This window comes from Mesoplodon bidens (genome assembly GCF_964165515.1).
Source record: "Mesoplodon bidens genome assembly, chromosome: 11".
In the NCBI taxonomy this organism is placed as follows: Eukaryota; Metazoa; Chordata; class Mammalia; order Artiodactyla; family Ziphiidae; genus Mesoplodon; species Mesoplodon bidens.
Genome location: NC_138167.1, coordinates 98,106,457 through 98,121,515, shown reverse-complemented (window position 1 = coordinate 98,121,515; position 15,059 = coordinate 98,106,457). Strand labels below are relative to the sequence as shown.

Sequence of the window (15,059 nt, the reverse complement as noted above, 5' to 3'; positions counted from 1 at the left end):
CTCACTCACTTTTTTTTTCTATTTGCCTGATTTGTGCATATGGACCTGGCGGCTGCTAACAAGAGTGTCTTCTTGTACACGGCTTAGGAGGCAGAGTGGATGTAGCACCAGCATTTTGCTTGGTGTTTTTTTTTTTTTTTTTTCTTTTTTGCTTAGTCTCCTTTTTGTGTGTTTCACTTCATGGCTTAAGCATGTCATTCTTTTTTTCTCTCTTTTATTTTATTTCTTGGCTTTAGCAAATGAAAAAGTTGAAGATATCAATGGATGTCCTAGGAGTCAATCTCAGATGGTAAGAATCATGTTTATTCTAAGTATATTGCTTGTCTTCACTTCCAGAGTTAACTGCATTTATAAATGAACTAGAAGTTTCTTTTGCATGTCTCTCTCCTTGTTTAAGAAACCATTTGATCATATTCTATCATATATATTTCTTGGGGGGAAATTTAGGAAGAAGTGGTAACAACGATACAGTTGAATATGTATGACTCCTGAAGAACCAATCTCCAGGTGTTTTATCAGATCCTTGACCTTTGTTTTGTTGTTGTTCTGATGTCTGAATAATTTAACACTGGTCTTGGTGGCAATAAATCCCATTTCCAGTTTTAAGTGGAGCCTTTTTGTCTGAACAACTGGTTTGAAGAACAGAAGTTGCCATGTGCATTTTAAAAATATATGAATAGTATTTCCTTCGCTCATAACAAAGTCCAATGTAAACACATGGACTCTTCAACACTTTTGGAAGTAACTCTAAAGGCAGGCTGCTGGAATTTTGCTGAGCAGGGACTGACTAGGAGATATGATTCATAGCCTTTTCTAGAAAGTTGTCGATCTAGAGGTCTGTCTGTCCCCCAGCCCTCTCTTATTTTTACCACTTGGTAAAGCCTAGAGTTTTATAATAAAATAATAGATTAATAAACTGCTGAGATAAAACCCCACCCCTTTCTTAATTAAATAGCCACAACTTTATTTTATAGGACAACGTGAACCCAAAATGCCTTAACTGAAGTTATGTCAGCAGATATAATCAGGAATGACAGCCAAAATCCACAAGATGAGGTTTCCTCCAAAACTCTTTTTAGCATAGAATAGACATTTAAAATAAAAATAATGAGTACTTAATTGACAGAAACTGGAAGAATGAAAAAAATGATGAACGGTTTTGACCTGCTGACCTGCTTTATTTAATGTCAGAAAACTGAAATCCAAAATAATAAAAATAATTTATTTTTAAAGAGTGATTAACTAGCGTGTGTGTGTGTGTGTGTGTGTGTGTTTAAGCACTCCTCTAAGGACCTACTACAGTGACATGAACTCTGTGTCGCTCTTGTGAAAAAAAATCACTATAAAGAAAGATTCTCTGTAAAACATTTCAGTTTTAAGGAAACTTCCTGATCTAATTACTCTGGGCACAAAGACGACTCTATTAAAATTAATTATGGTTATTTCCTGAAGTTTTACTGGAAGTAGTTATAATACCTTTAGGCCCTGCTATAATAAAAGCTGCACGATGATGGGAAAGACATGTAACTTCTCTGAGCCTCAACTTTCTCATCTGTAAAATGAACCCTAATTATGATATGATAATAACATATAATTATGGACATTCTTTACTACCTAAACTGACATGGAAATGCAGAGTAGTATTGCTACAAACTTTATAAAGAGCACATTCATGAATTAATACCTGCTAAAAATTTTTAAGGCTTTATATTAAAAAGCTCTATAGTCCCTGAATATCATATGTTATTTCTCAAACCCAACACTGTTGGTTTTACTTTCATTATTTCAACCCTAAAGAGATGTTGGATACTAAAACTCTTATGTTCTCTGCTGGTATTCCAATTTGATTCTGATTACAGTTCAATAAATAGCCAAGTTATTACTTCATGACAGATAATAAACAAATAAACCTTCAAAACTCATAACTATAAATAGAGATGCGGTCCTTAGATATTTATCTGAAACATCTGTGCCTAAGATTCTACAAATCTGAAAATATTCTCATGGGTATAAGACTCTCTTAATTTTATTATTTCCTGCTCCTTATTAGCCCCCAAATGTCATGCAACATCTAGTATACATGTTATGTTGATATTTCTGCTTCTGATTTAAAAAAAAAAAAACAGAAAAACCAAAACCTGAGAAATGCAAATGTTATAAAATAGGTGATTTTTTTTTCCAGCCAAAAAGTTTTAGTCAGAATTACACTGAATTTTGAGTAACAATGACTTGTAACCTCATTTTTTTTGATGTGGTTGAATTTCTAACCTGAAATTGGCATGCCTTCAATAAGGTGATTCAGAAGAATACATATGACACAAATGTAACTTTTTTGGCTGAATTATTTTTGCCTCTGTTCTTAAGAATTGGCATCGGTACTATGTTATTAATGAATAAAAATTCCAGATTTTAACTGAGACAAGAAAGTAGAGGAAAGAGAATTATGATAGCATGACTAGGCTTATAAATTTCATATATCTTTTCCAAACAGGATGTTGCCTGTTTCTTTATTGTGTAACAACCGAGCAGTGCTGTGTTAGTAACAGTGAGCACTGTCCTTACTCATAGAACTACTTGGCCAATGCTTTTTATATATCTGATTTTTCATGGCCTTTGGTTGGCGTTCATGTTTAGTAACAAAAGATAAGGTAAAACTAGGTCTGCTACTGTTTCTAGTTACAAATTGTCTTTTTTTTTTTAATTTCAATCTTGGTAACCTTTATTGGATTATTTTCAGCCTTTAGTAATAGAAGTTCTCTCATGGTATGAATGTACGGTATATTGATGAATAACAGCCAGCTATTCATATTTAGGCAATATTAACTGAGCACATAAGACACCAGGTGTAGGGACACTTGAGGGTCAGAGGAGCAAATATTCAAATAAATAATAGCCACAGTGTTAATAGGGAAGAACAAAAGGAATGCGAAGGAAGTGAGCCTGGTGTGTTCCAGAGCAGAAGACCACTGTGGTTTGAGCACAGTGAGAGGTGATTGGGGGGGATGACAGAAGCCTGATTTTGTAGGACCAAAGGAAGGAGTTTGTATGTTACTCTAAGCTGATTGAGGAGCCTTTGGAGGACTTTTAAAGCTGGGCTGTGTTGTGACTTGATGTAAATATTAAAAATGATCACCCCAGGTGCTTTCTGGGCATTGTAGAATACTTAAGTGTTGGCCTTCAGTTGGGTATGGGAGATGAAAAATATAGGGACTGTGCAGTGGTCCCCGATTTTTTGGCCTGAATGAGTAAATAGTTACCATTAAACCAGATGATTATTATGGAGGGAGAAAACAGGCTAAAAGGTGAAGAAGGGAAGAGGACAAATTCAGATTTTGACAAGTAGAATTTGATGTACCCATTGGAACGTCAAGTAGGAGGTTATTGGAGGCAATTAGGCATGTGATTCTTAAGGCCAGAAGTAAGGTATTGGTTAGAATATACCTACTGCGTAGGTAATGGTTGAAGCCGTGGCCAAGGATGAGATCTCTAGGAGGTCTGTGTAAAGTCAGAAAGCAAGAAAGCTTAGGTTCTCACACTGAGGAATACCAACATGTATGTGATAAGCAGAGGTGAAGGAGTCAGAAAAGGGTGAAAAGAGTGGTGAGAAAGTGAGCCCATCACTGAGAGAGTGGATCAACAGATATGGATTGTTAATCCTTAGGGTAGCTATGGTAGCTTAAGCTGTAGTACACACTTGGACTAACCCCGTGGGACAGGGCAAAGTAAGATGAGGAAAATGTGGCAGATGCTGTCAAATGCTACCTAGTCAATGGGTTGGTATACCAGAAGGCAGGAGGGTTAGTTTTGGTAATTAGACAGGCGTTAATGACCTTCATGTAAACATCTTCTGTAGAGTGATCATGTGTTCAAGAATAGCTGAGAGGTGCAGATATCCACTGAGTCTTGAATGATCTTTCCAGGACTTTCCTGTTGAAGGATGAATAAAAAATATATAGTTTGAGAGGAAGTCAAGGTGAGGGGAGTTTTTGCAAGGGCGGAAGTTGGCAGAGAAGGAGGAAGCAATAGGGAGAGGGGAGGATCCAGGGGAATGGGGAGACAAGTGACCATGCCAGATCCTCAGGGACGTGGCAGAGGAGGAAATTTGAAGTCTGTGTGGAAGATTTAATGTTGGAAAACAATGGGGATACTCTTCCCTTTCATAAGGGGATATGATTGCTTGAAGAGGTGATATTTGTTAGTGGATTACATAGAAATGGAAGGAATTCAAATCAATATGATAATGACTTCAGACTATTAGATAATACTAATGTGCTCTTTTCCATGTCATTCTCTAATGGTTACCTTATAATATAAAGAAAAAACATTGATTATAGTATTTTATAGCAGATAAAGAAAATTCAACAAAAATTCTTTCAAATATCATTGGCTAAAGGGCACATATTTAAGAAAAATATGAACTTGTCTTTATTAGCAGGATTATTGAGAGGTTGATTCATATTTATTCCAAGTTTCAACTGCTATCTATTGCTGTCTTTCCTTAGTAAGTTTGAGACCAAACTCATCCTGAAAAAAACAGAACTAAGTTTGTAGGAGCTTATTCGACACTATATTTAACCTCATCCAAAGATGAAGTTACTAATATGGATGACACCTGTTAAGTAATTTCTAGGTGGGTGGTATCAGGATTCAAAATATATGCTGCATGCCACAACTCTGGTGAGATTACATGAGGAAATAAATTAGCCAACTATAAATACCAGGAACATCCAGAATGCCCAACAGATTAAAAATAGCAGAAAAAAAATGCCCAACATGTATTTGAAATGCAGAGGCACAAGTGCAGGGTTCTTAGACAAAAATGTAAGACACGTAGAGGAAAAGCTGTTTTGAAAACAAAATTTTCTTTATTTTAAAATAGACCATTAGAGCACTTGGCCAGTTAGCTCAGTTGGTTAGAGTGGGGTGCTAATAAACTAGGCCATGATATTTAGTAATCTTCATAAATGCATGGAGGGGTTAGGAAATTTGATCATGTGAAATAGTTTCAACCCAAGAATTAGATAGTGGGGCAGAGGTGAGGGTGTGGTTCCCAGCCTGTCCTTCCTCTTCGCTGCTTCCTCCCTTTTCCTCCCTTCACCTCACTCTAATAGCTCGACTGCATTTTTCAGCCACAGCATTCTCCCTTCTTTTCTATCATATCACATTGTTTGAAATTTGCTGAGATGCGGATTTTTGGAAAACTCGTGCCTCTTACCCTTTTCTATTCCTAGGAGATGAAAAATTAGGTTTTAGTCTTCCCTTAATTCTCTGATTCCATGTCCCACAGGGTTATGGCTGCCACAATAATTACCATCATGGATTTCACAGGCATCTTTATTTCATTGCTATAGTTGACAGCAATCCAGACAGTGAAACTATTCTTGACGGAAGAAGTATCCTGTTCTTTTATCACTATGCTGTCCTTTTAAGTTTTAATTCTTTCAGCCACTGCTTGTTACTGCTGCCCTTTTAAAGGATCTATTTAGGTAAGATAAGAAGATGAGGCTCCTAACCAAATAGGGAAGAGATAAAATATTGGAATGCTCTAAAGGTTTAATAAAATCTTATAAATGGCACGCTGCAGGATTCTAGCACTATGACTCAGAGGAGTGGAATATTGCTAAGTTAGTCCATTCACATGATCCCCTGCCATTTTGAAACTGTTCATCTTCTGGAATGTCTAGAAAAAGATAGCTTAATGAAGACAAATGCTTTCCTACAAATAGAGCTCTGATCTCTAAAGAAATACTAACTGAAAATCTCTACTTTGTAGTTGCCTTAATGATTCATTATCTTTATTTAGGCTCACACTTCAGAAGAATAAGCGTAAGCTATAAGTATTAGGAAATTTATATTAAATGATTAGAATATCACCCTGATGATTTTTAAAACTGAGTTTGTCTCTAGAAGTTGCTCTGTATACTTGTAAAGTTTGAATGAAGTAATTGAAATAACATGGGGGTGCTGAGAGTAAGTGTGTCATGTTGAAAGGACAGTGGTCACTGGAATTCTAATTCTGATTAGATGATCCAGGAAAAAGAATTCAGTAAATGCTCAGAGTTTTCACTCATTTCTGCAATGAGGAAATTAGACTGATTAAAGTCTGTTAGAACTCCAACTTGCTAGATTGATTTAATGAAACACCAAAGACCACAGTTTCTGTTCAATATTTCATCTTATAGATATACCTGGGTTTTCAATCTTTATAGCTTTTTAAAACTACATAGTGAAGTAAGAAAGACATTTCTTAGAATATATTATGTCTAATTTACAACGAAAAACAGTATTTTTATGAAAGTTATCTGGTCTGCCATTCAGAAATTAAATAAATGCTGAAGATACAAGAATGCTTTTCTACATTAATTTTATATTATAGAATAAATAGTATAAATGTTTTTCTCATGAGTATCAATATTTAAATTGGTTTGTGCCATTAGTAGGACAAATAAAAATTGAAGTAACCCCCTTTGGGTTGGACACCAGATTCCACATACAAATTTTTTCCTTTTTTCTGGAGACAAGATATAAAATATTTCTGGTTTTGCAGGTAGTTATTAAGCTTTACATACATAAAAAATTGCATACATAAAAAGTACATAAAAATTGCAAATGTACTTAATATTTCTACTATATATTTAAATACCAACCACTTTCTTAAACATTTATCCTGATAGTTTTGACTTAAAATGCTGTAAGTTGTTTCCCACTGATAAGCCACTATCTGAGTAAACACAAAATACCATCATACCTTGTATTAGAAAACATATTTTGTAGCAATCCTTTCATAATTTTAGTTTTATTACCCTCACTAATCTAGTTTTTTTTTTTTTAAAGAGAGAGAACTTACTGCTCCATCTTTTTCAACCCCCTTCTTGAAATTAATAGAAAGTTAACTGAGAAATTTAATTCTCAGTACTAAAAAATATGAAATAAGAGCAGTTTTTAAAACCCTAGTTCAGAAAACCATATATTACTAAGATATGAAGCCATTTTAAATATGACCTATGATATTCTTAGCTTAAAAACCTATGGTGATTAAACAATGTTTTTAAAAAATTCTTCCGGGCTTCCCTGGTGGCGCAGTGGTTGAGAGTCCGCCTGCCGATGCAGGGGACACGGGTTCGTGCCCCTATCCCGGAAGATCCCACATGCCGCGGAGCGGCTGGGCCCGCGAGCCATGGCCGCGGAGCCTGTGTGTCCGGAGCCTGTGCTCCGCAACGGGAGAGGCCACAGCAGTGAGAGGCCCGCGTACAGCAAAAAAAAAAAAAAAAAAAAAAAAAAAAAAATTCTTCCATAGGACAGAAAAAGGAAATGAAATGGGGGAATCTTGTTCACTTGATCTCAGTATAATCATTTGGGAAGTATATCTTTGATAAAATAAATTATTGGAAAATCAGTAGATGTACCCAATCTACTTGTTTTATGATATTATATTTAAATGATTTTAATATGAATTAAATTAAACTGACCTGTGTGGATAGCCACAGACAAAATTCATGACATGTCTGGTTACACTTTGAAAAATTGTATTGCCCGTTTGATTTGTATTAGCCCTGTTTCAAACATAAAAAAATATTATGAAATCATATCATAGAAGCATCAAATTTTAGAGATGGACCTGAGAGTTCAGCCATATCAGTAGCGCTTATTGATTCATCTGCAGGTTGAATGTCAACCATCTTTATCCAGTGCTGCACTAGATGCTTTGCTTGCATTTTTCATTGAGTCATCATAGCAAACCTACAAAAGAACTTGTCTCACTGAGGCTGCCTTTGTCCCTATTTAGTAAGTGGAAGAATCAGTGTTTGGCCTCATGTCTATTTGAGTCTAGGCCAAATTGCTTTAAAACGTATTAACAAATGCATTTAAAAAAATAGGGCCTGGGACTCAAGTCTTGAGATTTTGATCTCTTCCTCTTCTTTCCCCTCCCCCTCCTTCTCCTTCCCCACCTCCTCTTCTTCTTTAAAGTTTGCATCCCTCCTCTCCCTACCCTCCCTCCAAACTTGCAATATACATGAGCATTTTTCTTTAATATTATGCTTGTTTCTTCCATCTATAGCAGGAATAAAAGCTTTGGTTAGGTTGGGAGAGGGTGTGGGCATATGAGATAAATAATGATTTATAAACTTTGTGGTGAAATTACGCATTTGGAAAATAATTAATTGTTATATGTAACTTTAGCCCTATATCTAAACAGATATTATTTGTTTAGAATGGTTTTATAACTTCGTAATAAAAGAGTAAGATTCCTTGTTTTGTTTTGTTCTCTGAAACAAACCGAGAAGCAGGAATTATTAAAAACCTACAGAGGGGCTTCCCAGGTGGCGCAGCGGTTGAGAGTCCGCCTGCCGATGCAGGGGACATGGGTTCGTGCCCCGGTCCAGGAAGATCCCACATGCCGTGGAGCGGCTGGGCCCGTGAGCCATGGCCGCTGAGCCTGCGTGTCCAGAGCCTGTGCTCCACAACGGGAGAGGCCACAACAGTGAGAGGCCCGTGTACCGCAGAAAAAAAAAAAAAAAAAAAAAAACCTACAGAGAATATTTTCAGGTCAATGAGTACTGACATAGTATTTTATAATTTTATATTTATAACACTTTATATTGGCAATTGTAGCCTATAATGAAGATTTAACATCATCTATAATTGGCAACTAATATTAAATGATGTTCATTATTCTCTAATCACCAAGTCAGTTAAAGCAGAATATAGAATTTTAAACAAAAGATGATTTTTAGCTGATAAAATTCTAATAAATTTTCCATATCTGTACCCTTATCTATCTATCTGTCTATCTATCTATCTAGTCACATACACACTTCTGTTATATATGTGTTTGTATAAAGCATTCCTAGTATGAAAATTTGTATATACACACACGTACACACAGACATAGATACACATATGCCTAGTATGGAGTAAGCTCTTCATAAACATCTGTAATCCTCACATAATATATTGTGTGGGAACTGCTTCCATTCTCATTTCACAGATAAGGGAGCTGAGCCTTCAGGAGAGTAAAAACTTTATTTCTAACAGTGTGTAAATTTCATAACTGTGATTCAAACTCAGATTTATTTGACTGCAAAGCTTTCAGTTATACTACAGTGCTTAATTAATGAACTGACTCCTTGTAGCTAACCCCAGACCAATTAAACACAAAAACAAACTGAAGAGCTAAACAAAATTTCTATCTCCTACCTCTCCCTATCCCACAACACAAACTAACTTGAGATAGGAGAGGAAAACATGGGACATAGCATTCGATGACATGAAATACCTAGTTAAACTGTACCTTTCACCTCCCCTCCCCACAGACTTAACAAATCAAACCTCAGAGGGCAAGGCCTAGGACTCTGCATGCTTACAGATCCCAGCTGACCCTTAGGCTTGCTAAAGTTTTGGGATCTACTGCTCTGCTGCATTAGTTTCCTGTGACTGCTATAACAAATTATCACAGATGTGGTGGCTTCAAACAGTAGAACTTTAATCTCTCACTGTTCTGGATGCCAGAAGTCTGCAATCCGTATCACAGGGCCAAAATCAAGGCTTCAGCAGTCCTGTGCTTCCTCCAGAGGCTGTAGGGGAAATCCATTCCTTGCCCATTCCAGCTTCTGGTGGCTGCCAGCGTTCCTTGGCTTGTGGCCACGTCAGTCATTCTGTATGTTCATCTACCGGGAGATAAAAATGCATTGGTTAGTTGTGGAATAATTTGGAATCATTTAAACCTTATGAACTTAGAATATGTATGGAACAAATAGATTTTGCATACTCTTTCTGTCCTTCCTTTCACACTACACAATTTCATCCTTACATTCAACCACATATTTGTGGAGCACCTATCTTGTGCCAGGCCTATATCCTAACTGCCTGTCGATCATGTAGAGAGCTTGAGTCAGAAGCTGGAAATGGCTCAGTCAGAATGTCTAAATTACAGCGGTAGAAAGCATAATGTGGCAGAAATGGTGATTTCATTGGAGACTGACAGGGTTGAGTTTGAATTCTGGCTCTGCTATTTATTAATTGTGTAAACTTGTACAAAGTATGTCATTTCTAAGCCTCTACTGAATGGCCAAAATAATATCACATTTACCAGAGTCTATGGTAAAGATGAAAAAAGGGTTTTGCATTTGGAGTAAATAACATCCATGCTTAAAACTGTGTATGGGGCTTCCCTGGTGGTGCAGTGGTTGAGAGTCTGCCTGCCGATGCAGGGGACACAGGTTCGTGCCCCGGTTCGGGAGGATCCCACATGCCGCGGAGCGGCTGGGCCTGTGAGCCGTGGCCGCTGAGCCTGTGCGTCGGAGCCCGTGCTCCGCAATGGGAGAGGCCACAACAGTGAGAGGTCCACGTACCGCAAAACAGCAACAACAACAACAACAACAAAAAACTGTGTATGACCTCCCTTCCTGTGCTGGGTTGTTAAGTAGTGGAGGAAAAAGTGGCTTTCAAACCATTTCCCGTGCTTCTCTTCTTGACATGTAGTGTCCAGTTCATCACAGTGCGGCCTGTTCACCTAGTGTGTTATGAAGTTAATATTTTACAAATGACATATTAAAATTAAATACACTAAAATAGACTTTTTAAAAATCAGAGTGCATTGCAGATAGTATGGGTAGAAATTGACTTGTGAAACTTTTATTAATTTCTATCTATAAACCTATGTATATACTGTGTGGTCATATAAAATAGATATCTTCAGTGCAACGCTGACCATTTCTTTCTTTCGCATCAGACACACCATTAGCGCCCTGAGCTTTACTATCAAGCCCAGGCCCTTAGCAAGATGTGGAAGATGTTCCACATCTAGTCCCTGTTTATCTCTATGGCCTCGTCTTCTGCCACTAGATTTTCCAGATCTCAAGATACTTGTTCCTGGAGTCTTTCAGCCTGATCTCTCCTCTAACACAGTTTCTTGAAACCTATTGAAGGCCACCAGCCTTTGGAGGGGCCTGTTTTCGCATTGATAAACAAAGACGTTGTGGAGAAAGATTTAAGTGGGGTTCAACTTTTAATATTCCTGGCTATTCTGAATTCCCCCGTCCCTTAACTAGCGGTGTTTCTCAACCCTGACCAGTTCACATATTGCTCCTTCTTTGGGTTCACTTCACCCCACATCCTATTATTTGGTTAACCCTTGCTGACCTTTCAGGGACTAGCTCAGGCTTCCCTTGAAGCAGAAAAAAAAAAATGTGGGAGTTAATGATACAGGCTCTGTTTTTGACATATTCTCTCTGTGTAACCTTGAACATCTCAGTTTAATTCTCTGATCAACACTTTTATCGTTGGAAAAATGCTATAATTATGGCAACTTCAGAAGAAGGTATCTTTGTAACCATGATAGAGAAGTCTTAGTTACTAATTACTTTCTCCTTTCCTAGTCCCTTTACCTCTGATCATGAATAGACTGTTCTGCATGCTTCTTTAGGAGTCTGTGTTTCTCTAATTATAACATTCATCACATTACATTGGAATTATCTCTCCTGTGAGACTATATATATTTTTAAGAGCTTGGACATGTCTCAGTGAATAAATAATTGTTATGGAGTGAATGAAAGCAAACATCTTAAGAATTTTTAACCAATGCAAAAACACTGTTGCATTTTACTTTAATTCTTCAAACATTTATATTTAAAAGAGTTATATTAACATCTTTGGCTAAAATCTATATAATTTGAATTTTATGATAGGATGGGATTTTGCTCAAACTGAGCCATCGTATCTATTTATTTTTGGTGGAAATCAAATGTAATTAATTTATATAATGATACTAGCAGTGTATGTTTATCATGACAAATAGGAAGAATCATTAAGTAAAAATAGCACAAGTCACAAAAGAACTTACTGTCAGAGAGAATGAAAGTTACGTTTGCTTTATATTCTTCTTCATATTCTCTGTGTATGATTCACAGCGGCAGTACCTCAGACATGCCCTAACCAGGATGCATTGTGTCTGTAGAGAGAACTCAGTCTTTGAAATATTATGCCTACTACCTGGTTTACAATTATTTAACTTTTTATATTGCAGTGGTTTTAGGATCCCAGGGGGCATCAGAGCCTTTTCAGTTCCAGGCCAAATTCAGCTCTGTAAACATAATTGCAGAAAGGAAAGGCTGGCATGGTCTGGTTTCAGGCATCCTTTTGAGCAATTGTGTGTTGCTCTAAGCTGCTCTGTTGGGCATGGCTGCTCCCCCTTCTGAAGCTTGTTTAACCTTCTCAGAATCAGACTTCTCCTGTGCATCCAAATGACACTTCTTCTTTGAAGCTTTTGCCAGATCCATAGTGAAAATTGATAAATGCATTCTCTTCACTGCCTTATAGTGTTCTCTATAATTCTTTTTTGGACTATTACGCCTTGTGTTATGGTGATTTATGAATCTTTTTTCGTCTCTTCAGCTATTTTACAGCTCACAAAGCTCACAAAGGCAAAGACTTTATAGTCATTTTTACATCCTTTAACCATCTAGTAGAGCTGTTTGCCCATAGTAAACAGTCAATAGTGGCTGAATGAATTGATTACTTGTTGTTAAGTGTTGGTGCCATGGTTAAAATTTAATCACACACTGATCTCAATTGATACTAATCATACTCAGAATGTAATTTCCATTAAATATCCATAAGTAAAAATGAAAGAAACCTACGAATAGACAAGGCATAATTTTGTTAATATTGTGAAAGATGCCTCCAATTACATCTTCCAAAACAGATTATCCTAGTTTTGTAGTAAAAATACTCAAAGGCTGGGTGGCATCAAACGTGCCACTTAAAGTTCATAAGTTCAATAACTGGGAGATTGGGATTGACATATATACACTATACACTAATATGTATAAAACAGATAACTAATGAGAACCTGCTGTATAGCACAGGGAACTCCACTGTACAGTAGAAACTAATGCAACATTGTTAAACAACTATACACCAATAAAAAATAAATAAAGTGAGTCTCTTGTAGACAGTGGAAAAAAAAAAGAGTTGTGCTAATTAAGAACACTACTCTTTTTTAGGACTACTTCATTCAACACTGAAATGAATAAGTCCAAATACATGCAATACACACTCTGTGTTTAATATGTTGAGAACACATATTGACCCTCAGGTTTAAAAAAAATGTGAAAGCATATATACACTGATAACTGTCTAGAGTTTTCATAAGTGAAGATAATGAAAACTCTTGTTTTCCTCACTTGAAATCCAGTTTGTGATTTAACAATTAGCCATGTTCATACTGAGCAAGCTCATAAGGGTCAAGATAAATGTACAATAATGAAATCAGACAATCAAAGAAATTTCTGAAAAATGACTCCCATTCTTTGTGGGAATAGTGGAAAATATTGGAAAGAAATCAGTGCTCTTTAGAATATACGAGAATAGTGGCTATATCTTGAAATTTATATCTGTAGCACTGAGTACAATTCCAGGCATAAAGTTTAATAAATGATGAATTGGAGACCTTCAACATGGCGGAGGAGTAAGACATGGAGATCACTTTCTTCCCCACAAATACATCAAAAATACATCTACATGTGGAGCAGCTCCTACAGAACATCTACTGAACGCTAGAAGAAGACCTCAGACCTCCCAAAAGGCAAGAAACTCCCCACGTACCTGGGTAGGGAAAAAGAAAAAAGAAAAAACAGAGACAAAAGGATAGGGACGGGACCTGCACCTCTGGGAGGGAGCCGTGAAGGAGGAAAGGTTTCCACACACTAGGAGCCCCTTCACTGGTGAAGGCAGGGGGTGGGTGGGAGGGAAGCTTTGGAGCCATGGAGGAGAGCACAGCCACAGGGGTGCGGAGGACAAAGCGGAGAGATTCCCGCACAGAGGATCGGTGCCGACCAGCACTCACCAGCCCGAGAGGCTTGTCTGCTCACCCACCGGGGCGGGCGGGGGCTGGGAGCTGAGGCTCGGGCTTCGGAGGTCAGACCCCAGGGAGAGGACTGGGGTTGGCGGCATGAACACAGCCTGAAGAGGGCTAGTGCGCCACAGCTAGCCGGGAGGGAGTCCGGGAAAATGTCTGGACCTGCCTAAGAGGCAAGAGACCATTGTTTCGGGGTGCGTGAGGAGAGGGGATTCCTTCCCTGTCTGCCCACAGAAGGCAGATCACTGCATAAATGAGCTCCAGAGACCGTTGCAAGCCGCGGCTATCAGCGCGGACACCAGAGACAGGCATGAGACGCTAAGGCTGCTGCTGCATCCACCAAGAAGCCTGTGTGCAAGCACATGTCACTATCCAAACACCCCCGGGAGACTGTGCAGCCCGCTACTGCCAGGGTGCTGTGATCCAGGGACAACTTCCCCGGGAGAACACACGGCACGCCTCAGGCTATTGCAACGTCATGCTGGCCTCTGCAGCCGCAGGCTTACCCTGCATTCCCTACCCCTCCCTCCCCCCCACCCCGGCCTGAGTGAGCCAGAGCCCCCTAATCAGCCGCTGCTTTAACCCCCTCCTGTCTGGGTGGGAACAGATGCCTGAGGGCAAACTACATGCACAGGTGGGGTCAAAACCAAAGCTGAACCCTAGGAGCCGTGCGAACAAAGAAGAGAAAGGGAAATCTCTCAGCAGCCTCAGGAGCAGAAGATTAAATCCCCACAAGCAACTTGAGGTACCCTGCATCTGTGGAATACCTGAATAGACAATGAATCATCCCAAAATTGAGGTGGTGGACTTTGGGAGCACCTGTAGACTTGGGGTTTGCTGTCTGTGACTGACTTGTTTTTGATTCTTACATTTACCTTAGTATAGTTTTTAGCACTTGTTATCATTGGTGGATTTGTTTATTGGTTTGGTTGCTCTCTTCTTATTTTATTTATTTACGTATGTATTTATTTATTTAAATATTTTTAATTTTAATTATTTTATTTATTTTACTTTTTATTATTTTTTTTTCTTTCTTTTTTTCTCCCTTTTCTCCTGAGCCGTGTGGCTGACAGGGTCTTGGCGCTCCAGCCTGATGTCAGGCCTGAGCCTCTGAGGTGGGAGAGCCGAGTTCAGGACACTGGATGACCAGAGACCTCCTGACCCCACGTAATATCAGTCAACGAGAGCTCTCCCAGAGATC

General features: G+C 38.2%; 1 protein-coding gene across 5 annotated transcripts in view; it reads left to right on the top strand.

The window, feature by feature from the left end:
* Positions 1-15,059, top strand: part of NAV3 (neuron navigator 3) — a 599,001-nt gene that overhangs the window by 334,441 nt on the left and 249,501 nt on the right. For all 5 annotated transcript variants that reach the window (XM_081248291.1, XM_081248290.1, XM_081248289.1 and 2 more), the window contains exon 3: positions 237-289. In XM_081248291.1, coding sequence (XP_081104417.1) covers positions 237-289 — 53 coding nt within the window. The remainder of the gene's footprint in view (positions 1-236; positions 290-15,059) is intronic.